Source organism: Antedon bifida, chromosome 3, assembly GCF_963402885.1.
Source record: "Antedon bifida chromosome 3, ecAntBifi1.1, whole genome shotgun sequence".
In the NCBI taxonomy this organism is placed as follows: Eukaryota; Metazoa; Echinodermata; class Crinoidea; order Comatulida; family Antedonidae; genus Antedon; species Antedon bifida.
In genome coordinates, this window is record NC_136228.1 from 25,827,611 (window position 1) to 25,855,345 (window position 27,735).

General features: G+C 32.9%; 1 protein-coding gene across 8 annotated transcripts in view; it reads right to left on the bottom strand.

The window, feature by feature from the left end:
* The window catches only part of LOC144836853 (uncharacterized), a 103,717-nt gene that overhangs the window by 72,493 nt on the left and 3,489 nt on the right, over positions 1-27,735 (bottom strand). For 5 of the 8 annotated variants that reach the window (XM_078691737.1, XM_078691740.1, XM_078691739.1 and 2 more), the window contains exons 2-4: positions 26,488-26,531; positions 20,292-21,598; positions 8,585-8,731 (exon numbers count right to left, since the gene is read on the bottom strand). In XM_078691737.1, the coding sequence (XP_078547863.1) occupies positions 8,585-8,731; positions 20,292-21,598; positions 26,488-26,521 (1,488 nt within the window). In that variant the 5' untranslated portion in view covers positions 26,522-26,531. The remainder of the gene's footprint in view (positions 1-8,584; positions 8,732-20,291; positions 21,599-26,487; positions 26,532-27,735) is intronic. The other 3 variants (XM_078691741.1, XM_078691742.1, XM_078691738.1) reach the window with 3 other exon arrangements.

Below are 27,735 nucleotides of genomic sequence, written 5' to 3' on the forward strand. Positions count from 1 at the left end.
AACGTGATGCTGGTAGTGGGAGTGCATGTGTTTTGAAAATAACTCGATTGTGGGTATTTTCCGAAGATTTTAAATCACGTTTTCTTTTTAAACTCTTGAATTCATAAATAGTAATTAAACTCTTAGCTCTTTCACTTAAGTAGGCCTATTTACACAACTATAGCTCTAGCCTACTCTTCTTAATTAAAAGAGTCAAGTGCGTCGAATCTGCGTTTAGCGACGGTCGCGGGTTTGGTGCATCTTTTTTTCCCCTTTAGAATTAAGGTGGGTGGCTAGCCACCCTATTCACCCCCTAGATCGAGATTTATGCGCGAAAAGAAACGTGATCAGACCCTGTTTTATGGTTCGGGCCAACCGCTTCCTCTTTCCCAATCGAACCCGCCCCCACCCAAACCCCTTTAATCGACAGCGAACATACACGCGGTACACCAATGGTTATTGGTAAATTGAAACAATTCGTAAACTCAACCGTGAGAACATAACTCGTACCTTTATCCCTGTATGAACGTACGTCGATGCGTAGTTGCAAATGAATCTCCGATTTTCGCCTGGAATCTGGAAAATACACATTTTGGTCCCTGGATGTAATATGATACAGCCCAGATATGTCGACGCGTATACCGCAGTGAGCCGGCCGGGCCATGAAAGATTCGTACAAAGAGACACCGCCAGACAAATGCGTACCACATACTGTTTACTTCGCTGTCAGTGTATCGTATGTACGTCAAAAATAGAATGCCGCAGTTACTTACAATATATAGTAGTACACTTAATAATGGTTTTATTTTTTACCAGAAAAGAAATGATCATATTTTTCTCCCCGACAATAAGGCCAATACTCCCCGACAGGGGGGCCAGCTTTCCCCGACGGGGGGGCCCTGGCCCCCCTGGCCCCCCCGCTGGCGCCACCACTGCATAGAACATAACATTGAAAACTTTTAGTGGCAGTCTCTGTTTTAGAAAATCGGAAAACAAAGACCCAGTATGAATACAAAATTAAAAATATTTTTAGTGGGATCTTCGTTTTCAAGAAGTCCTGGCAATAGCGACCACCCTATAACACAACATTGAGGCTAGAAAATAAAGACCACAAAATTGAAAATGTTTAATAATAAATCTATTTTTTTTTTAAATGTGCATAATTTAATTACACATATTTTACACATAAGTGTTTGGAAGAACTGTTGGGTAACAAATGAAAGCTCATGAAATATGCTTCTAAATATTGTGTTAATGAAGGCCTATAAACTACTTCTCCCTTATTCGTTGTAGTATTGAGCTGGGATTTGGCATGGGTATACTACAGGGACATGTCCTCAAAGCTATAGAGCCAGATTTTATGCACTTTAATTTGATACGATACAGTTGGTTTGTTCATTTACATTTCAAAGAATAATTTAACCCGAAAATGTATTTTAAAACATTGTTGGGGTCAAAGGTCAGTAAAAGCATTTCCAGTCATTTTATGGGTAAAAGTTGTGTTAGATCAAATATAAATATGTATATTCTGAACAATTTAACACCAAAAACAAATCTCTATGTCAAGATATAAGACAACCACTTGTCATAGAGATTGTTTTTGGGGTCAAATTAACCTGTAACAGTTGAGATATTCTCTCCTAAATTAGTTGCATACATATCTTACTTAGGTCCTTGACTATAGGCTAGACTAGGAAGAAAATAATATTTTTTTTACCAAAAAAGTGTTAAAAATATAGTTGCAAAAATATACTTTAATCACATGTAAATGTGATATATTTGATATCATTGGAGTAACTACCATCTGGTACAAAACATCATAGTAGATAGTATATTAATCTTAGTTTATATCGGTAAATATTGATTATTACCAATTTTAGACATATTTGACCTCAAATGACCTCTAAAATATATGTTCCACTAAACCGATTTTAGTAGATTTTGAAAATAAAACACTCCAATAACTGCAGAATCAGAAAAAACAAGTTTTGAAACTATTGCAATTTGTTTTGGGTCAATCCACAGATTGCCTGGACGATGATGGTTGATGAAGTCGATTGGAACAATTAAATAGACAATTATGCTGTAACAATGTTATGAAAACCTCCTTTCCTTTTTATTTTAATTGAAGATGGTTGAATCTAACATTATATTTATAATTGACTAAATTACACACATACTTTTGATGGCGATCCTTGAAATCATAATAGATGTATTTATCCGAACCTTGATATAAAAGAAAACTGGTTTTGCTTCAATTGTACTGGAGAGATATTTACCTTATAACCATTATCTAGATGACAATGAATTTAAATTTGCTTTGTATTGTTTGATAACACAATTAACTACAATAGACGCTATCAACTCTGCTATCCACCACGACAACCTAAATATGTCAAATACCGACTACAATAGGTTTTTTTCATGTAAAATAGAGTATTTTTCTATTTTGCACTTAAAAACTCACATATGTTTAACCAGAATTATGAAGGTATTTAATTCATTTTATTTCAATCTTTCAAATTTCACCATTATTCCCCTCTCTGAAACGTGGTTTATTGTTGATCAAAGTAATTTAATACATTTAAAGATTACACGCTGGTTAACACCAACGTCATGACAGAAGAAGTGGCAGAGTGGTTTTGTATATTCATAATTCTATTTCCTTTAAAACCCGAACATATCTGAATTTAATTAAAAATAACTTAAATATTAACGATCATTCTGAATCGATATTTCTGGAAATCATTAATCCTGACTCTAAAAATATAATTGTTGGAAATGTGTACTGCGCACATAGGACGGACACAGATGTATTTATCTCAGATCTTAATGATACCTCATCATTCACATAAAATATTGTTGATAAAGAAGATGTTAGTTATGTTATTATACTGTAATTTTTTATCCTAAATTATATAATTATATACTCTAGGTTTATTTTTATTTTTTTAGTAATGTGTTTTGTTGTGGGTCCCTTCGAGACAAGTTGTAACTTCTAGAAGGGATCCATGATAATAATGACTACCAATTACTGCTTTATCTATGTTCACTTTAATATCTTTTTTTTTTATGTTCATTCATTATTATCTGAATAAATGTTATCTGAATCTGAATCTGAAGATAAAACTAACCCGGAACTGCTGACACCGACTAAATCAGCTACTTCGGAGGAGTCCCAGCCTACAATGCCATCGTCGCCGGAAGGGCTAGGCCAACTCCAAAACCTACTAGCCGACGACCCTCAGCTTATTTCGATAGTGGCTTCATCCATAAGCAACCATATTTTATCATCACCAGTACTTTTCAACAAGATTGTAAATGCAGTATGTGAAATTAAAGCACTAATTTCGTCTATTAGCAAATCTATCTGCGAAAAAGTAAGTGACACTGTTTATAATAGCGTTGCCCTGGCGACATTGCAGTCTTAAAAGAACATAATAACACACTGACTGCTGTAAACAACTTACTTAGTAATAAAATAGACGATCTTGAGCAATACAGTAGAAGGAACTGCCTCTTACTACACGGTGTCCAAGAATCATCACTCAAAGAAACCGACAACCTGGCGCTTGACATAATAAAGTAAAAAATAATGAATAACATCGAATTATGCGATCGATCACATCACTTGGGAGGAAAAGGATACATCACGGCCAATCTGCAGCCAAATCCAAACCCAGGCCAATAATCATCAAATTTACATCCTATCGCACGCGCTCTGAGGTCTTCCGCAATATCATTAAAACACTCTGGATACTTAGTAACTGAAAACCTTACATCCAAGCGCCTAGATCTTCTCCGTAAGGCTAACCTCCATGAAAACATTGAATCTGCTTGGTCCATAGACGGTAACATTTACTGTCTATTGAAGAAAAACAAACAAATCTGAATCTGATATCCTCCACCTTCTTTGAAATGTATCAACTAAGAGATAAGTACTGTACTTTCCTCTGTTCTTGATCAAATTATTTAATCAAATTAACTACTGCATCCAGTCTAATTGTTGCTGAACATTGAGACGATTTGTCAGCATTTAATTGAGCATTATTTTCAATCATTCTTAACTATTTAACTTATCATCGTTTTTGCTTGAACACATTTTAACTACAGTATACGCTGTTGCCATTCCTTACAATTAACTATACCGCTATTGCCATATTGCTGCATAATTACTTTATGACATTTTCATATTTCATGCAACTTAATAATTATGTAATGGCTTGCAATGATCATTAACTGATTGCTTAACTAAATACATTGTTTGATTTTACTCTGTATTTATTTCTGTTATCACATATCATTTACTGTTGAACTTTTTTACCTTCAATTTATTTTTACCTGACAATTAACTTAATTTATCATTGCTTATCATCTGTTCTGAATTTATTTTCTCTTTATCATCTATTTTTGAATACCTAACTTTTAACTCATATTTTTCTGCAATTATTGATTCTTGATTGAATTGTTTCAATCATAAATGTGTTGTATATTATCTACATACTTTAATTGCTTTTTATATTGATTTATATTGACTTTTATATTGATTTTTATTTTTTTTTTTTATTTTATATATTTTTTATGTCTTTTGACCCAAACTCTGACCGACTATCTAACACATTTTTACTACAAATTTAATGACCAAAACCTCTCTAATATTACAATCCCAGTCAGTTCCTGACCAATATTAAATCTCACGAATGCTTTTCCACTATCCATTTTAACTCAAGAAGCATTTTAAAAAATCTTGACCAAATCAAACAACTTCTAGAAATAGTTAATCACCAATTTGATATTATCGGTGTTAGCGAAACTTGGCTCAAACATGACAACCCTTTAGTCCAACTTCCCAATTATCATTTTGTTTCCAACCACAGAACTCATAAGGACGGTGGTGGGGTTGCCTTATATATCCGTGATGGCCTTGAATATTTCCTTAGAAATGATCTAACTCTGCAACCCTCTACCTCTGAATCTATCTTTATTGAAATTGTAACACATAACCTAAAAAATATTCATGTTGGAACCATTTATAGACTGCCCTCCCTAGACCGAAAACAATTTACTAATGAACTTGACTCTGTACTTTCCTCTTTATCAACAGAAAACAAGATTGTCTATTCTTGGAGATTTCAACATCGATATCCTTAAATACAATACTGATAACAATGCTTGTGATTTTATTAACTAACTTTTTAGTAATAATTACCTTCCCTGTATCCATAGACCTTCCCGTATCAGTAAACTTCTGCCACTTTATTAGAAAACATTTTTACTAATCAGATTGAATACCAAAACATAAGTGGTCTACTTTATTGTGACATTTCCGATCATCTTCCTGTCTTCAATATTTCTCTTCTCAACACTTCCTTCCCTAATCTTAATCCAAATAAAAACTATACTTTTAGAAAATGTAACTTTACTTCACAGGCAAACTTTCGTCTTGAAATGTCCACCCAACAGTGGATTGATGTTATTAACACTGATGACCCAAATAAGGCTTATTCACACTTTGAACTTATATTAAAATCAATATATGATAAACACATTCCTCTCCTTAAAAACGAAAAATTTTTTTTTATTAAAGTCATGGATGTCTAATGGCCTACTTAATTCAATTAAACACAAACATAAACTGTACTCTAAATTTATCCATTGTCCCACCCAAAAAATGAAACAGCCTTTAAACAATTCCGTAATAAATTAAATACTACAATTAAAGCTGCCAAAAAAAATCATTTTCATAATACGTTTCTCCAACACAAAAATGATATTAAGGCAACTTGGAAATCAATTAATTCCCTGCTCAATAAATCAAATAATACACATACAAATACTTCTTTCAATTTTTCAAGGTGAGTTGAGCAATGTTTCCAATATAATTTCAAATGCCTTTAAAATGGACCTGAAATGGACTTTCGATTTTCAAGAAATTCACACATGTTATTTAAATGTATCAAATTAACACAAACCCATACAAATAAATACAAAATGTATAGTATTTTGAGAAAAAACGAAATTTTAAGATACCTTGGTAAATTAGCGAAAATTACTCACGCCATTGCAATATTCTATTTCAACGGCCGTCGGGAGCATCTATATTCACGACGTCACATATACACACGACGATCGAGAGCGTGTATGCCGCCCGATAGTCCGTGAATGATCGACGGCCAGGAAAGATACGCGAAGCGCTGACACTAATACTAATTTATTCAATATATAATGTTGTTGAAATTTAGTGCCCTAAAATGTACTTTGTACTAAAACCCGAATTTAGAAGGCCTAGGCCTACCTCCCAAACCTTTACTAGGCCTAGGCCCCAGCGCGCGGAGTCGATCCTCCACCCACCCATGCGAGGATCCGTTTCATGTGCATCCAAAGCGATATCAACAACTTGCTGCTCATTGTCAAGCCAAAGTAAAATATGAATCAAATTCGTTTTCGAACTGCCTTATTCGTGACAAATAAATTACCATCTCATATTACTAATTTAATTCTGCTAAACTAAAAACTAAAGAAACTAAATACACGAACCGAAAAATATGGATACGCATCATTGCACACGGCGCTGTATCCTGGACAACGTTGCCAGGCTAACGTCGGTATTGCCAGAAAAAACCCGACGATTTGGAGATTTTAAATCGTCATTTACTCGATAAATAACCGTTTATACGGTAATAATTTTATATAAAAAAATTCTAAATATGTTTCTGCAAAAGCACAAGCATTTTTTAGAAAATACTCCAAAGATTTCAAGAGTTATAGCCAAAAAACTGCAAATTGTCCATTGGAGGGATAGGAATATATTCGCAAAGTGACGTCACCCGCGAATTTTTTTGATTTTCAAATGGGGCTTTCCCCAAAAGGGCGAATTTATATTTTGTAACAATATACGTTCTAGCAACACCTAATAGCCCCCAAAACGTCATTCTAAAATGAAAAAAATCGAAAATCCATTTCAGGTCCATTTTAACAAATATTTTGCTGAAATCGGCCCTTCACTTGCTAATAAAATTCCCAATAGTAACAGATCATTTATAGACTTCTTAACCAACCTTACCTTAACTCAATATTCTTTACTCCAGTCAATGAGGCCGAAGTTTTTTTTTGCTCCATGTTTACTCCTAAATCTTTAATTCATTATCATCATACCCGTATTAGTTCAAAATTACATATTCCAACCCATAAAACCAACCACTTTCAACACAAAATTAGGTATTCCGGACCCAGTTTTTAGAACGATCTGACACTCCCCATCTTAAACTCTGTTTCTAGTAAATCATTTATATCTAAACTTAAAAGTCACCTTATTTACAAATACAGTATTAACTATTCTTCGGTCATCTTTCTTATCTTTTTTTATTTATTTATTTTTTTTTTTTAATTGTCTGTGTCAATGATAGGTACCCCCTCCACAAGATGTGTTTTTCATCTTTCTGGGCTTGTACCTTCTTCTTTCTAAATTTTTTTTTATATATATTGTACATTTATTTATTTATTTATTCTTTCTTTATTCTGCAAACACTTTCAGTACTAGTGCACTGATTTTCCAAAGTGGTACAGTAATTGAAAATATAACAAACATAATAAAATAAAGACAAAGAGTAATTGAAATATACATTAAAAATAGCAATCAGTTTTTTATGACATTGAAATCAATTTTGTAATATGAAATGAGTAAATAAATGTTGCTTTGAATTGAATTGAATTATCAAAAGTAACAGAAGAGAACAAGAAATGCTACTTCGATTTACTTTGTGTTAATATGGATAAACATATTAATGACTTTTTGAATATGTTCTATATGAACAATATGTTTCTCCTAATTGGAGCATACAGCATATAATACATTTTCAGATAAGTATACATACAATATTCAAGTCAAACTGTTTCATTACTCCAAAAACAATTGCAAAAAAATGTTTTTTGATGTATTACAATAAAATATGGTCTCAAAAAGGTGTCAAATTGGTCAAAATAAATATGTTTATAAATATTTACACTTTCTAAACATATTGTTGACCTTTGACAATTCAAATTTAGGGGGAAATAGGGCATGGATGAGCAAGAGATGCTCAGGGGTAACTATATAGATTCAATTAAGGCATATTTATACACAAATTTTCATTAAATTTGATGTGCATGTGCGTTATGTTGCATATAAAGTTTATGAAAATGAACATAAAGGGTCTTTGTACATTACGGTACGCGAAAAATGTGCATGTAATTGTAATGCAAATAAATTGTGAATTTTTTAAATGCTCAAAAATGACCTGAAACGTGCAACAAGACTTATATTTTTTGCACTGCAAACTTTTAACCACACATTTTTTGTGCAACATGCCATTTTTACCTTATAAAGTTGACCGTTGATATGAATAATTTTATATAAAAAAGTTATATTTATTATTTGGTTTTTAAATTATAATCAATCATAGAACTTCATAAAATCGTGTATAGTTACGCTATGCAATCATTATAAAATCAGTTTTCTGCACACCTACACTTAAATCGTGGAAAGTAAAAGTAAAAAAAGATCCTTGTAATCAAGTGTTATCCCCAATATCAATTAGATAAATATTTTCAATGAAAATTAGCTTACATCTGGTGTGAGTGATAGAGATGATTGGTCTGTAAGTTGCCTGGAACACCTGCTATGTTCCTTATTTTCTGATTCAGCTTGATTGTGAACATCTGGCAACTTCGCTTTCATCTCTTCTAAGGATTCTGTAGCATTTTCTAATTCTTCCTTTACAAAAATGTAATAGTAGTATATGGTACAAATAATTCATTTGGTGAAATATGAAATTCTATTTTCATGAGGCGAATCCCTCGTGAAAATAAAATTTCATTTTTCAAGGATACAAGCAATGCGGCGAGAGTTTGATTCGAACCTCGATCTCACTATCAGTAGTCAAGCGTCCAACACACTGCGCCACACGCCCTTACAATGAACTAACTCCAGCCTATCTATGAAATAAATTTAAACATAGAAACTCCTCATATGATCTAAGATCTAAACATGACCTGTGTTTAGTAAAGTAATAAATTATCATTTATAATCATAATAAATAAAATATCAATACTATACTTTATTATTATTACTTTTAATGTAATTAAAGATTTATTGAAAGTAATTTACTGAAAATGCCAGATCAATTTTGATAAATAGCAGGGTTGGCATTTATCAATATTTGCTTATATTTTTGCTTAAGCAAATAACTTAAGCAGAAAAATTGTCCTAAATTTTACTTTGCACATGCGCAAAATTAAACTCTAGAGGGCAGCAAATTATGTCTTAAGACGAAAAATCCTTGCTTACGCATGCGCATTAGCTTTTTTTTCTTAGCGATGGCGGCGCTATAACATTTTATCTCCGTATTTTCACTCCCAACAAGCATTCTGGCTACTATTGTTTTTATTACTTGAAACAGAGAAAGAGCACAACAGTCGGAAATACATACGAAAATCATTCGCTCTAAACTTAAATCAAATCGACATTTATTTATTTTTATCAATGACAGCGACCCTTGGCAGCCGATACAGTTTTCTAAAAGTTAGTCAAATGGGTCGTACCTATCCCGAAAATATTAGTTTTGCTCGTCCAATTTCTAGGCCATCTTTATGAAGATCGATATCATTATTTTAGCGTCCGTAGTACAGCGGAAAACGCACTAGCGTAGCCTTTCCGAATGTTCAATGTTCCGGCCTAGCGCGCTCGCGTTGTCAAAAAAGAATGTTTCTGTTGCAGAAATGAGCTAAGACGAAATTTTTCATCTCAAGGCAGGGTGTTGTTCGTCTTAGATTTAAGACAAAATTAAGCAAATTTTTTTGCTTAGATATATTGATAAATCTGACTTAGGCAAAATCAAGGATTTAAGGCAAAGTTAAGACGATTTTTTTGCTAAGCAAATTTGATAAATCCGGCCCCAGTTTTTAAAGTCCTCACCCACTCGCTTTGATGTTACGCTAGGCCTAGGCAGCCAAGCAACACATACCTGCGCTTCGTTTAAATTTACCACAGTCATATTTTGGATGGCGCACTCAATATTTCTTAACCATGCAAAACAGATTTGTATGTACTAGCTTACAATTTCGTTATCGTATTCGTAGCATGGGAAACCCCCTAATATAAAACCAAATTCAAGAATTCTCCTACCAATAGTATACACATAGATATATGCTCTCATATAGAAGATACACATAGTAGGTGCTATGCATATTTGTACATTACAGATTTTACACAGAATTTTTCCGTAAAAAAGGACAAAAGTTTTTATTTACATTAATAAACATTGTTTTTTTTATCAATTTATAAAGTAGTATTGGTAAATATAGTTATGTAAAAAAAAAATTTAAAAAATGTTAATAACATAACAAAAAATCATTTTTCATTTCCATAGCAACAAAGTAAAATTACAAATTGTACAGCTAGTTTCATTCTCTATAAATAAAAATCATCCGAAATAATGAGCAAAAGCATAATAATCGCAATATTTTCAATTAAGTATGATTTTTTTTATGATTTTCATATTTCTACAAAGTTACCATCCCCAAATTATACTATGCGCCCTCTACATAGTTTTAAGATGATTGGTTGAAAGTTGGAAAGCATAACCAGGAAGTAATTGGCAAGTTTCAAACGCAGCAATGCAGGCCTAGAACAATTGGCCTACATTAATCTTGTTTTTTACTATTTATACTAAAGTAAGTCGTGTTTAAAGGCAAGTAAATTAATTGTTACCTTTCTATTATTAATTATGATTATTAAAAGTTTAAATTAGTTATCTGTTATTAAAGTATTCCTCTAGGCCTAGTCTAGGCAATTTAAGCTAGGCCTAGACTGACTTACATTGTGTTTGGTAGCCTTCGCATTGGCTAAGTAGTATTTATTCTCTCAAATAAAAAGTTTATTAACTTGACGATAATCTTATAATGCTAGGCTTCAGGGGTGCTTAGTGATATAGTATGTTATTGTTAGCCTAGACCATGCTTCAGTGTCAAACATAGCAGTTTTTTTTAAATGATCGATTTAGATGTACATGAATTGATTTGAAAAAGTAAGATCCAAATATAAAAATAATATAAACTAGACATGAAACTCATCACTTTGACGAGTTAGTTATCCGCACGAGAAACGCCACGTGCACGTCATACGTTGGAATTTTGCACACAGAAAAAGATTATGGCATTATGACCTGAACTGAGAAGAATATGATATGCTGTTAGTGCTGAAATCAATTTTGTGTCATATGGTATATACAGTATAAACAGTATAATCTGTATACATATTAAATACAGTGTAGAATAGGTGAAATTACGGGATCCGCCATTTATTCCTATTTTTAACATGGCGACGATATCAAAATGAAACTCTAAGATAGCAATTCGGAAGGAAATTATCTCAGCAACAACATATTAACGTGTAGAAGAAATTTGAATACGTAGAATATAGATGCCCGCTCTTTTAAATGTGATGAACTATGACGCAAAAGGTGAAAATAGGACTTTTTTTATTCAACTGGCCATATGGCGACGTCACAACATCTGATTGGCAAAATGTTCATATGAATTCGTATCTACAATCCAATAGCTTCCAGAAAACGATAATCACTTCATATTCTGACAAGCTATAACAGATAGAAATTTATTGTAAAGATGAAAATAAGTGACCCACATTATTTACATTTTTAGACATGATGACGTCATAAAAATTAAAATATTCTTTAACTCATGCGAAAGATAGTTGATTGACCTAGACAATATTAAATTCGGGGTGAAAATGGAAAACGGATAAGTGGAGTAACTTTGTGTAAAACATGCCATTTTTAGTGCACAAAAAGTTAGCTCAAGATATAAATTAAACTTTTGCTAAGTTTCAATTTAAATTGTTATGTGGTTTTCAATCTAATACACGAAATTCATAAAATCGCGCGCAAGTCACGTTGCGCATTTCTGACGTCATTCACAATAGGAGGTGCACAACTTCACGAGAAGAAATGTTTTGTTTACACGTTTTTGAGATACGCGAGACACAAAAATGGAGGAGAAATGCGCGTGCGCGCGTAACTTCTTGTAAAACATGCCATTTTTAGTACACAAAAAGTTGACCCTTGATAAGAATTAACCTTACACCAAGTGTCAATTAATAATCACTTTTTAGTTTTTATTGTATGATAAATCATTGTAATTCATAAAATCGTGCGTAAGTCATGTTGCGCAACTCTGACGTCATTCAAAAATAGGAGGTGCACAACTTCACGTAAATGTCCATATGATGACAAAGTTATGAAATGTTATGTTTACAAGTTTTTGAGATCCGCAAGATATAAAAATGGAGGAGAAAGAAAGAAGAATAATATAAAGAAAAAAAAGATCCAGGACGGTTACAAGGAGTTATCCGCTCAATAAGGATAACTAAAAAAAGTAACAGGACAGTTACAAGGAGTTATCCGCTCAATGCGGATAAATAAAAAGTGAAAACTTTTTTTTCTTTGAACAAACAATTAATAACCCACTGAAACTTAATAGTATAGTTAGCAAGTAATGTGTTATTATATTTTTCTCCAACAGAAATTATATTTAAACACCATGGTACAGAACATTCTTTTAAAAAATACTTAGTAAAGTATAACAATTGAGGTTAGTGTGATTTAGGCTATTATTTAAACAGACAAGCCTTCTGTATAACAAATGAAAACAATTTTCAAGTAGTTTTTATACTGTAACCCAATTTATTCTGTAACATTCTAATAGAACATGGAAGTAACTTCAGGCTTGCAAGTATGTCTCATCTGCAATGGTTTGAAGGGATCGCTATCAGACAGAGAATTGACTTTCAATAAAAAACAAAGGATTAAGTACTTTCCTTAACTCTTGCGATGAGCTTCAGGATGACGTGGCCGAAAGGGTCAAACATATTCGGAATACCAACCAACCAATATCAAATATAAAATTTCACTTTCAGTGTAGGTCATTATATACAGATACACAGAAGCGTGCACTTGCAGAGAAACGGAAGCAAGAGAACAACGATAATCTCAAAATAAAGCGCATATCTCGAGAAGAGTCTTCATTATTTTCATGGGATGAACAGTGTTTCATATGTGGTAAGCAATAAATAAAAAGAAGTGTGTATTTTTAACAAAAGTAAATGTGAAGCCAAAAGAGTTACGTCACAAAATATTCAAAATTGCCAGTGAAATTAATGACACTGCTGTCATACAGCTTCTTTCTTTTCATGAGGATATTTTTGCTTTAAATGCAAAATATCACAAGCGATGTTACCAAACATACACATGTAAACGTAACATACAAACAAAAACACACACACTAAACATTAAGGCGGAAAACAATGTAGATAGCTTAGTTAAATCAACTTTTCAACATTTTAAACCTGTTTTAGATAATGGTAATATTGTTCTTTTATGTGACATGCGAAATTTCTACAATGAATGTAAAGACACCGATAAGATCATTTTTTATAAAACAAAAGTTGATGAAATTGTATGGTGATGAATTAACATTTTATTATCAAAAAGGGTCAGCAGATGTTGTATGTAAAAGTTTGATGATGTCTATAGGAAATGTACTGAAAGAAATAAAAAATATTGAAACTGGAACTGATGCCAACATTAGTGCAGATTGGGATGAGAATGAGGATCACATTCTTTACAAAGCTGCTAGCATTCTTCGTAGAGATATAGAGAACATCGATCCAACAACACACTATCCAACTGCAGATGAAGTTCATCTTGTAACCTCTGCTGCTTTCCTTGCACACACACTGCGAAGATTCATGTCATTTGAAAAGCCATGGTGATTATTTCAACTCAGATTACATTGACAAGTTTCCAACGTTTTATTCCACCAAGGACATTGTGTGGAGTTTGCTTCGCCAAGTATCAAGAGGCATATATAATATACCACAGCATATACACTATTCTCATTCACAAGTGATTCCCTTCTGGACAGGTTTCAATTCAACTAAGTCAAAGAGAAATATGAAAAGTGTCACGGTCATTGCATATCCACCCATTATAGAAGCACCACCATCTGATATGAGCACTGTATACACAACACTCATACGAGGCAAGGAGTTAGTAGAGAAGTGTGGACAACCTTTTCATATACATACATTTGACCAGCAGCTATACGCTATTGCACAAATGGTACAATTAAGTCACCAACAGGAATTTCCTAACCTTGTAATTCGCCTAGTAGTAGAGCAGTTAATGACATGAGCTGTGCATTTTATTACCAAAGCATGAAACTTGGCACAAAGTTTCTTTAATGTATATTATAGATTCAAAATATCGGGGGGTGCCAAGTGTCCAACGTCCGGTATGGCGGCCATCTTGATTTCAAAATGGCCACCATAAAAACAAAAAATGTTCATATCTTGGCAACTATACACATTAGAGACTTAATTCTGGTCTCAAATTGTTCACAAACTATATATTTCTATTTGCTCTAATGAAAATTTTCGTCCAAAAATGACCGGAAATGACGTTTCTTTCAGTTTGACCTTTGACCTCGTATTTGTATATCTCTGTAACTACTGGTCATTTTCAATCGATTTTGGTGTCATTTTGTTCAGAATAAATACATTTATATTTGTAGTAATGAAACATTTTCAAATAAAATGACCGGAAATACAATTTATGACCTTTGACATTTAATTATTGAATTTTAATTATGTGAATATACTGTATGTGGTTTTTGTTGGTCTTAAATGCACCTAATTTTGAACTTTGACCTGATAGGCGTAATAATATTAAATGATTAATGGACTTAAATTGTATATAGTACATAAAATTGGTAAACAGTGTGCTTGGTGGTACCATTAGTTCAATGATGTTGGCACCTTCTGATTCGCTAAAAGTTTTAATAGTTTGACAGAGGAAATAACATGTTATGGAATACCGTAAAACCTCGAAAAGGTGATAGTATGAGCTTCTTTTCGAGATAGACTGTATTTGAATGTCAAATGAATAGTATGATGATCGTGTTTATATCAATATATTATTAATGACCTTACAAAGAACCCTTTATATTTCAACAATCAATCCTCAGTTATTCTACAATTTTTTGTTTTCCAAGTGGTAGGCCTATTTTGATTGCATCTTCTTTTTGTAGGCCTATGCTTCCTCGGTAATATGGTCCTACCCCTCCTTCTTTGTCTGTAGATGGTCTTATACCCCATTCTTTGTCTGTGGATGGTCTTATACCCCCCTTCTTTGTCTGTGGATGGTCTTATACCCGCTTCTTTGTCTGTGGATGGTCTTATACCCCCTTCTGTGTCTGTTGATGGTATTACACCCCTTTCTTTGTGTGTGGATGGTCTTACACCCCTTTCTTTGTATGTAGATGGTCTTACACCCCTTCTTTGTCTGTGGATGGTCCTACACTCCCTTCTTTGTATGTGGATGGTCCTACACCCCCTTCGTTGTCTGTGGATGGTCCTACACCCCCTTCTTTGTCTGTGGATGGTCTTATACCCCCTTCTTTGTTTGTGGATGGTCTTGAACCCCTTTCTTTGTCTGTGGACGGTCTTATATCCCCTTTTTTGTCTGTTGATGGGATTTCACCCCTTTCTTTGTCTGTTGATGGTATTAAACCCCTTTCTTTGTGTGTGGATGGTCTTACACCCCTTCTTTGTCTGTGGATGGTATTACACCCCTTTTTTTGTGTGTGGACGGTCCTACACCCCTTTCTTTGTCTGTGGACGGTCCTACACCCTTCTGTGTGGATGGTCTTATACCCCCTTCTTTGTGTGTGGATGGTCTTACACCCCCTTCTTTGTCTGGACCCACTACTTTGATTGATTAAATCAAGACCTTCAAAGTGAAAGTCCACAGGTGGATGCCTAAAAAGGTCTTGTACAGAACAGTATATTGTAGGTCCATGTCACTAATTTGAGAATTACTTGAATATATTGAGATGTCTTTTACGAATTGATTTGGTTCGGATTTTGCTAAAAAATCAATGACTAGAGAAAATCGAGGAAAAGGATTCAGATGGTTTACAGCAAAGGCCCATTACCATAAAAATGGAGTACATTTTTTTAGATGCAACGAAAATGAACAAGAACCATCTGAGTTTCTGACTAATGAAAGTAGGTCTACTGCACAAATGCAGGATAAGTTTGTAGTATGTACTTTGAAAGACGGTGTTCTCTTAACTCATGAAAATGAGAACTTTCCGAACTTGTCTCATATGCAACATCAAAGAGGCCAACGAAAGAATGCTACTTTACATCAAAAATATTTCCAAATGGCATCTAACAATTCAATTCAACTTTTATTTCAGACAATTGTCCATATGGTATAATACATTGCAAAAAAAAAAAAAAAAAGATGAAGGAGAGAGGACCAAAAATTTTATCTAACGATTGACACATCACAGTTTAGCAAACAAGTCGGCATAGATGAGCTCAGTGATTGCTGTTTCTCAGTGATCTGTCATACTTTACGCCTATCACATAAAAAATTCAGAATAATAATTCCTGGTCATTTTTGCATTAAGTGTCATTTATTTCGTTAAAAAAAATTAGGTGCATTTATACCAATGTAAACCACATACAGTATGTTCACATACTTATATATGTCAAAGGTTATAAATTGTATTCCAGTCATTTTATGTGAAAATGTTTCATTACTACAAATATAAATGTCTCTATTCTGAACCAAATGACACCAAAATCGATTGAAAATGATCAGTAGTTACCGAGATATACAGATAAGAGGTCAAAGGTCAAACTGGAAGAAACGTCATTTCCGGTCATTTTTTGACGAAACTTTTCATTAGAGCAAATAGAAATATGTGGTTTGTGAACAATTTAACACCAGAATCAAGTCTCTACTGTTTATAGTTGCCAAGATATGAACACTTTTTGTTTTTATGGTGGCCATTTTGAAACCGGACATGGACACTTGGCACCCCCCGATATTTTTAATCTATATACATCAAAGAAACTTTGTGGCAAGTTTCATGCTTTGGTAATAAAGTGCACAACTTGGCTATTTTTATGGCGCTAACTGCTCTACTATAGGCGGATTTCACACAATGGCAACTTTTATTGCATGTATTGGAAAAATGGGGAGATGCAGGCCTAAATGATATGTTGGCGGATTCTAATGTGTTCGCTCCAGCAAGTGTGGAGATGATGTTGTCAGGAAAGCAGTTCCATCAGGGGACTGACCTTGGTTTATGAAGCACTTATCCATCAGCTCATTCACAATTTTTGTATATGGTTAGACGAAAGAAAGCAAATTGAAGATCTAGACGAGTGTGTGAACTGTAACAGAGTTACAAAAGATGTTTGCAACTAGCAGAGACATATCGAATGAAAACACAACTGATCTCACTGCAATGAAAGAGAAGTTAATACCTCTTTTGGAATTTATTGAATGTGGACGGCAAGCTTCTTCGACGTTTGCTTTCTGGGAGCATTTTCTTAACGTCATACAAATAATGCTTTCCAACATAAGAGCAGAAAGAGAAGGTGACTGGAAGTTACATATTTGCAGCCAAATGAACATGCTGCCATATTTTTTTGTTGCAGACCGACCATATTATGCTCGATGGGGAACACTGTATGGTTTAGAAATGGTTAATTCCCTCCCTGAATCGGTTTCTAAGGCATTTGATGGAAAGTTTTCAGTCAGACAGACACCAGGGAAGTTTAAGGGAATTTGGACAGACATGGGAGTGGAGACGACAATTATAAAAGATAGCAAGATCAACAGCGGCATAATAGGATTGACACGTAGAGGTTCAGCTGTACTGAGGTGGACATGCATACTAGGTCTAGGTCAGTATGCCAAAATGATGCATCAGAGAAGTGGAAAGAAAACTGCTGATACAGATTGTCATGAGCAAACTAAACCAGCCCTGATGAAAAGAGATGAATCCGATGCACAACAAATAATAAATCACATACACAATAACATGACCGATCCATTTGCTACATCATCACACCCACTAATGCTTGTAAACTTAGGCACAGGACTTGTTTCTACAAAACATTGCTGCTAAAGGCCAGAAGATGTTAGATGACTTTGTCAATTCTCGCTTGGTTGTAAATCCAGGGAAGAACAAATCTTTCTACCATCCAATTACAAGGTCTGGGGTGAAAACTTACAGACATCTGATGGAAACTACAAATGTAAAAATCAAAGGAAAGTTGAAAATAGCTCTATCACCAGAATTGATATATCAAAGAGCATTTTTTGTCAAAAGTTAGACCAGAGGAGAACTTGACTACAGTTCTAAGTTATCCTGTAACTGCTATTCCACCATCATTATTCAAAGAAGACGAAGAACAAACAAATCAGACCTGCTTCATGCCCTTGAGGACAATGTGAAACATTTAACAACAGCAGACCTCCCACCATCAGAACTAACATCTGCTGTTCTAATAGATGTAATGACGGATATATAATATGACATCATTCGCTGATATCGGAGATTTTTGTTTCGAGAAAATCAAGAAGCTGCTCTGTTCGAATGAAGAGGTGCATTTGAAGTGTATAAATGAAAATGTGTTATTGTTAAATAATTTGCGTAATTTTACTTCGATGCTATGTAATACCACTTTCACACCAAAAGCAAAACTACGGAGACACTCCGGAGTTGACGCCCCGCTGTTTGGTGTGAAAGGTAAAATCAAGCAACTCCGGAGTTTAAAACTGCAGGTTGAACAGCTGAACATTCTCCGGAGAGCGAACTGCGGGGACACCCCGGTGTTTTGGTGTGAAAGGTACCAACATCAAACTCCGGAGTGTTTCTGGTCAAAAGGTTATCCTCGCACAATCAATTATTTATTTAGTTTTATTTCAAAATACTATAAATATTTGTAAAAAATATATAGCGGGTCTACAAAATAATAAGTAGTATCAATAAAACATTATATTACTTCTGAGACTTTTGAAAGTAATTATTAAATTTAAAATATTATTAATTAAAATGATTCTAATGATCGTCGCTATGTAAACGAACAAAATAGAGGGCGACATTTACAATTTTATTTTATAAACCCCGGTGTTGCTAGGTTGGTGTGAAATGGATATCTCCGGAGTTTCTCAACGTTTTGAATAGTCATAAACCCTGGGGTGTCTCCGGAGACACTCCGGAGTTTTGGTGTGAAAGGGGTAGAAGTGAAATCCGTTTTTGTTACTTTAGTTAAATAATGTTTCTTTTTTTCACATAACTATATTTACAAATACTAGAAGTTTTTTTTCCAAAAAGTAATTTATAAAAAAAACAAAACCAGTGTATAATAAACTGTAATGCAAAAAAACTGTTCAAACATTCTGTTTAAAAGCTGTGTAATGTAACAATGTGCATAGCAACAACTTTTTAAAATTATTTTAGTCATTTTCCAATACCCAAATAGTCTTTTAATTGATTTATTAAGTTATAAATAACTTTCTTATATCAGATGATTTGTATTTATATAGAATGAAACTAGCTGTGCAATTTGTAATTTTACTCTGTTGCTATGGAAATGAAAAATGAATTTTTGTTATGTTATAAAAAAAGTTTTTATTTTTTTACATAACTATATATACAATACTAGTAGATAGTTTTCATTTATAAATTGATAAAAAAAAACAATGTTTATTAATGTAAATGAAAACTTTTGTCAAAAACAAATTCTGTGTAAAATCTGTAATGTACAAATATGCATAGCAATGGTTGCTATGGCGATGGATATTTTATTTTTTTTATTGTTTTATTCGTTTTCTAATACCAGAGTATGTTTTTAGCAAGTTTCAATGATTATTGGCGAGTAGTTTTGGAGAAAAGCAATTTTAACTTAAATTATCCTAAAACCATAATTCTTATGTAAAAAATGGCAGCCATTTTGATTATGCGATTTGGACATGTTCCCCCAAAGGGATTGTGGGTAATTTTGAGTTGTGACCTTCCCAAGACCTATATTTTCTAAAAGTATAAAAATTAGCCGGTAGTATTTCCATTGCCACCTCATCCTTTTCTAGAGGACTTTTTGGCCATCTGCCCAGCTCTTCTGATCAATTTGATACCAAAATTATCTCGCTGTGACCAGTGGTTGTCGACATTTTAAGGCCTTGTTTATAACTTTCATCACATTTTTTAAATGTGTAACCAAGCCAAAAATGATTGATTGACCACCCTAAACCAATCTATGAAGTCAAATTCTCTGGTCCTCAAAGTCCATACGAAAGTGTATCTAATATAGTCTACTAGAGTAAATATTAATGTAAGAAATGACTATAAAAAGATAATTTTACAATATGGCTGAACCATTTTCTAAAATTTACCTGACTAGTTTGTATGCTAATATTCTCACTTAATACTGTAGTTTCCAGATCTTGTAGAATACAAGCCTCTGGTGCACTCATACTCTCGTCAAGATGCCTAGCAATTAGACTTGCTGCTGGAACACTGAAGGACAATCCTGGTTGTTCACTAACACTGTTCTTCTCAGTATTTGTAGATCTTGTAGGATTTTTTTCTTCCATGGGAGGAAATTTTATTAAAGGACTGTAACATTCCTCAATAATGACCCACTCATCTTCATCAGAACTGTTGGTAGGAAGTTTTTTATTATATGGTTTTTTCAAAATTTGATCAGGATCTATCAGTTTGTCTGCATAATCTGATATAGGTGTAAAAAAATCTGAAAGAGAAGCTTTGAATACCATTTCCATAGATGAAATTTCAGTTTTGGCATCACTATTTTCCTCTGGATTAGTTTCAATCAATACTGAAGGTGATGTGAAACTTTGAAAGGATCCAACTCCTGCAATACTTTCATTCTTCTCCCTATCAGTTCTCTTTCTCAATAGCACTGATGGTGTTTTACTGATAATACTGTCTTCAGCATCAAGTAATAGTTTTGCCATCATCTTTGAAGGAGTAGTGTAGCTTGAAAAAGAACCAACACCACAGACAAGGTCACCAACTTCCCTATCCTGTGCTTTCTGTATTAATTTTGATGGTGTGCTATAATTGTCAAAGGAGCCAACATCTAAAACTTCATGTGTTGGCTCTACTATAGCAGATGTGGCATCGAAATCAACTATAGTATGATCCCGACTTTTAAGGTTGTTTTTCTGGTAACTACTGTTCTCAGGACTACTTGAGTTGGTTGTAGAACTTTTACAATTTAATGACAGGCAGCTTCTCTTTTTCTTATCTTTTTTTGCAGACTTGTTATCTACAGACTGTGTTGAAATGCTTGAGGTTGACATGGTTTCAGCATTGTTTCTGGAGTAATCATTTGATATGCTTTCATGCAAATTTGACTGTAATTGTGAATCATTACCATTATTTTGAATATCCTTCTTAATTACCATGCTGCCACCTTCTTTTCCTAAATTCCTTACATCACTTTTCCTAGTTTCAACACTAGCTAACTCTGAACTGATAGCTTGCTGATCATCTTCTTTAGTTTTCCTATTCTTGTCGTTCTCTGAAGGACATAACTTGGTTTGTGGTAATACATTGGCTGCATGATCTACAGATGTTATCTGGTGACCATCTTGATTTTCCACACAACCAGATGATATGACATCGAATGCATCATGTGAGGACACTGGATGGATACTTGGCTCCAAAGAAGAATCTGAAGAAAAAAATCACATTATTTTATATTTTAATTTATTAATCATACACTGTCAACAAAATGCAGAGTTTATCCGGAATTGTGTAACCAGAAATGTGAAATGGGGAATTTTAGGTCAGTATAAACAACGTAAAATTAACCCGGGTAGCTCTAGTACACTCGGTAAGTAAAAGGGATGTGATAAAGAGGGGCTAAAACTTTTTATCAATTATACACTGATCTAAGATGTGAAATGTTCTCAGTTTTATAGAATCTACAAAACTGATTACATTTTAAATCTATAGTTTTTTTACCAGATATATAGTTTGCAAAAGAGTATGTAGCTTGATTGAAAAACTGCTATCGTTTTGCCAATTGTGAGTGTGCTATTCTTAGAAGAGTCATTTCCGGCCAATAATATCCCTTTCACACCGGAGACACCCCGGGGTTTATGACAATTCAAAACGTTGAGAAACTCCGGAGATACCCCTTTCGCACCAACCTAGCAACACCGGGGTTTATAAAATAAAATCTATTTTGTTTGTTTACATACCGACGATCATTAGAATCATTTTAATTAATAATATTTTTAATTTAATAATTACTTTCAAAAGTCTCAGAAGTAATATAATGTTTTATTGATACTACTTATCATTTTTTAAACCCGCTATATATTTTGTACAAATATTTAAAATATAATAATAATATTTAAAACTCCGGAGTTTGATGTTGGTACCTTTCACACCAAAACACCGGGGTGTACCGGCAGTTCGCTCTCCGGAGAATGATGACATCATCATGGCTAAAAGTTTTTAATAATGTGAGTGATGTAATTTCAACAATACAATATATTTGAATATGTAAATGTATATTTGAAATTATAAAACCTGATTGTATTCTTGCAATTTGATTGGTCAATACGCATCATTGTCATTTGGAATTAGCCCTATCTAATGAAAAAGTGATATCTAATGGTGATAATAAATGGCTCTAATGCATGTTCAGCTTTCTGTAAACATTTTGAGAATTGTTGCGATGCGACGTTGTTGACAGCACGTTCATATATCAGCTTGCTGTGTGCGTCGTCTATAACTGTTCTCTCCGCGTCTAAAGTTGAAACACTGCCCGTTTTAATGGCCTAGCTTCCTGGCCTAGCATTCGTCAATGATTTACGATGGATAACTTGAATAAAAGTAGGTGTCTTATTCTGTGTGTACAAACGACTGTAGAAATGCCACCGACTCCTGCCGTTTGATAAAATATGCCGATGACACTTGCATAGCTGGTAACATTAAAGATGCTGAATCGCTTTCACCGAAATAAAGTTATTTACAGAGTGGTGTAAAGAAAACTATCTTATTTTAAATTCTAAGAAAACCAAAGAAATGATTATCGATTTTAGAAAGAAACAAAGTAATCATGATGATGTAGTAATTGATGGTGAATGTATAAAAGTTGTCAAAGAATACAAGTACTTAGGAACAATCATAGATGATAAATTAAAATGGAGCAAAAATACAAACATGCTATATAAAAAGGGTCAGCAACAACTGCACCTAATGCGTCAACTTAAGAAATTTAAAGTAGATAACAAAATTCTAACCATGTTTTACAAATCGATGGTACTTAGCGTGATATCTTTCTGTTATGCTGTGCTGGGAAATAGTCTCAATGTAAAAGATAAGGGAAAACTACATAGAATCGTACGAAGAGCTAGTAAAATGCTAAATATCCCTGAAATAGATCTTAATATAAGATTTGATGAGTCAGTGTTATCACTTGTAAAACAAATAATGGCAAATACAAACCATCCATTATATGCCGAGTATAACTTTTTAAGGTCAGGGTGCCGTTTACGGAGTATTCTCTCACGAACTACGAGATATAGTAAATCGTTTGTACCAAGTTCATTTAAAACTTTTAAAAAGCAGTGCAATAGATAAATATACAATTATGAATGGACTGATTTTGTGATATTTTACATTTTTAAATAGAGTATTTTTTTATGATATTTTATTATAGTACATACTTACTTCAATAATTTGCAATAATCTGCAATACGCCTAGTCTTTCCTCAACACAATGCATTAAGTTTTAGTTTAAGTTACATGTGCTTTTCTATATTTAAATTTTGTATTTCTTTTGTTGTAACAAGTTTTGTGAATGATGTACAGTATAACTCTATATAATTTTTAATTGTTATGTATGTAGTGTATCAAACGACACATTTCCAATGGCATGTATGTATTTTGTATGTAATTGGACAATAAAAGATTTTTGAATTTTTTTTTTTGAAAACAAGGATATGGGTGCAAAGAAGAACAATTTTTAAATATATTCATTATCTACTCAGTTACAAAATATGTTTTTCGATTTTAATACTTTGTTAAAACTGTCACTGTCATAGTCGATTGAAATAGCATAGTACATGTAACAATACACCACTACAACGTTTATATTTTGTGTAATTATTAATTAATACAAACGTTGAGAAGCAACTGTAATAAAGTTTATTTGTATATTGCGCATTTATAACAGTAGGGCCTACTCACACTCACATACTCACTCACTCAATACTGTACGTTTATTTGTACATATGTTTATAATTATATCTAACAGTACCCACACTCACAGTAAATTCAAATGGCGACCAAAATGGTTAATACGTATTTACAGTAATGTCCAAGTACATTGCAATACTATATCTATATAGGTTAATTCCCCAAGTGCCAATAAATTTACCTACAGCTGGTGGTACTTGTGTTAAACCAAAGAGTTATATTGGAATGTTCCATTCATCGGAAATCAATACATTTGTATAAACATATATTAAATCTATCAAAATAGTATTTTTTTTTTAAATCGGTCTGTCTTCAACATTATGATGCTGTACTCGAGCTGTTCAACCGGTTTTCAGCTATTAAAAACAATTGGTTGGTAAATTTACTTCATTTCTATTAGTATTAATACTTTCTTTCGAGATAAATAATTACTGTTTATGAGTTGAATGGTGTATATTTCATGAGTTGAAAAATTAAATAGAGCAGTCAATTTTTCAACGAATGAAATATTCTATCCATTCAACGAATACAAAACATTAACTAGAATTTAATTCGTCACTTTGACGAATTATAGGTGATCATCTAAAATATAAATTTAAGTAAGTGCAAAATTCGGTAAATCGCGTGTTATTTATAGAATGTTTAATCGATGGTATATAAAGTTGGTTAGAATCTCGGTACTGATTTTAACCACCTGATGTAACCCCGTTTACTAATTAAATTGAGTTAGATAATTAGTTATTGACAATTAAAACGAATTTAAGTTCAACGATTTGCCCCAAATAGGGGTGCTTTCCGATCGTGGTATACACTGTCTATGGATGTCCTTTTGAATAATACCCGCACACAATAATACGAGGATGCTTCGCATTTTCCTATCTCCTCCTACGATAATTGTGTTTAATAGCTGAAAACCGGTTGAACAGCTCGAGTACAGTTTCATAATGTTGAAGACAGGCTGATTTTCTTTATAAAATACTATATTCATAGATTTAATATATGTTTATACAAATGTATTGATTTGCGATTAATGGAACATTCCAATCTCTCAGACTCCCAGTTTGTAGGTAAATTTATGATCCCTTTGTTTAACACAAGTCGGTAAATGTATGGGCCCTTGGAGAATAAATTTAAAACTGAGATATACATAGTATTGCAATACTTTGACAATATTGTAAATATGTATTAACCATTTTTGGTCGCCATTTGAATCGAAATTTTCTTACTGTGAATGTGGTTACTGTTAGATATATAAACACATATACAATTTACAAAGAACATTTATTACTGTGACTGTGGGTAGGCTCTACTGCTGGATATATAATCAAATAATATACAAATACAAACTTTATTACTAACAGTTGCTTGTCAACGTTTGTATTAATTAATAATTATAAAAAATATAAACGTCGTAGTGGTGTACTTTACTATTTCAATTGACTATAACAGGGACAGTTTTAAAAAAGTATTAAATCATAAATGTTTTACTGTGTTTAGTGGTATATTATTGATGGGCCTATAAAACATTTAAAACAATATTTCGTTACCGAGTGGATAAAGAATATTTAAAAATTGTTCTTCCCATCCTCTTCCCCATCCCTCAACTCTAATGTTATATACAAAACACAAAATGGGTTTGTTTAAATGAGTTCAAATAAAAAATTTGGACTCATTTTTAAGACAAATTTCTCATTCGGAAGTAGGCCTAATTCCCTGGGTGCTAATTTTAGTTGACTACATAAATCATCGTGTCTATTTATTCGTTTCTGTATTAACGACAATGTACTATAGTCCTGCGGTACGTACATTTGAAATCGCCAGTTTTTTTTTACGCTGAAATTACTGTGTATCCATCTGTGGACACGACCTAGATGGTCAAAGTGACAAATTAAATTCTAGTTTGTAAATATCTTGTGTTGCAAACAAATTTAATGGTTTTTAAATGCAATAAAAAAATGGACAAAATTTCCAAATGAAAAACTGAATGAATTTTAAAATGAATATTTTATGTCATCTTTTAAATTTTACAGCATTTTTATGTATTTTATCCATTTCTTTCTTTACAAAGGCTTTTTCGCACCACGGCTTTAGCCAGCTATATCCCCAGAGGACTACTCATTCAGAAGCTATATTAAGCGGAAAGCTTATTATCTATGGCTGACATTTTTTATATTTTGTAAACTCGATTAAGTGATAGGTCCAAGCTGCTTGACCCCAAAAAACGTCTGGGAAAAGAGAGTCAGTGAGTGCTCACGGTTGAATGATTTTGGATTCTCGTCCTTTGATTGGTTGACTTGTGGCGAATCAACACAAAGTGAAGTGAAATAATGTATTGAAATTCTTTCTTACCATTTGCTGATCCCTCTAATTCATCCATAATCATGTCATCAAATCTATTAAAAAGAATAATAAATGTAAAGAACTGAAGTATATTAGTAAAAAAAAAATGTAATCCATTTAAATTACTTTTTTACAAGGATGATAAACTACTACAATGTAAATTAATGCCTAATAAATGTATGTCAAAAATAGTGCAATTTAGTTGTCACTAGCCGTTGCCCATTCAATATGGATGGGCACCATCTTATAATGATTTGAAGTTCGGCAATCAAAAAGATAATACAGTAATATAATACAATGCAGTTGGATAAGCATGAACATACATTAATTAACTATAATAATCTGGAATGAATTTTCAAACTCATCTATCGATAACAAACTGTATTATGTTTTAGGATCAACAGCTATTCCTCTACCTAATGAAGTAGAGCAGATTTTTTATAGATTTTGTAAACTTTATGCCAAGAGAGCTTGGAAAAAAAGATCAGAAATTAAACATGTTCAATCGTTATATTAGATTAAGATCTGTATTACTGAACATCAGTTAATTTAAGTTTTAAATTGTTATTTTGTTGGAGACTTTAGTTAATGTTTATGCATTTTTTTTTTTTTTTACATATTTGTTTAGTTAAGTTTGTGAATTTGTAATTTTCAATAATTCTAAAAGCAAGCAATTTAAACACAATTGCAGAGTCATCGCAATAGTGCTCACTGTAAAATGAATGTTTGAAACATGCAGTCAAAAAAAAACCAGAATCTTGTTAATATATTAGTTTTTAATATACTGTATCTTTCTTCTTGTTTTGTTTGTGTAAATATATAATAATAATAGATGTTTATTATTGATTAATACTATTTTTTTTATGTTAGTTATTTTCCATCCTCATATTTTGGTATAGGACATACTGAATTTCATAGTCGGATAGTAAATTATATTTTGTAAAAGCTCTAATAAAGTATGTTGTTAATATCAATTCTCACTGGAAAACAGCGAATTATACCCTTTTCACATCTGCGTAAATTGTTACAACTTGTAACCAGGTTTAAACTCCCGAAATATTACACGCTTTCATATAGCATATGCGAAACCCTGAGAATCTCAAGGAATCAAGTATTGTCATTGCATAGTTGGACGTGCTATTTAATTATTAGTGTACTGTGATTAGTAAGTTAAATTCCAGGGCAACACACATACTAGTACAAACTTGGGACATCTCAGAAAAAAAGAACAAGCCTCTCGTCGGTGTGAAATCTCGG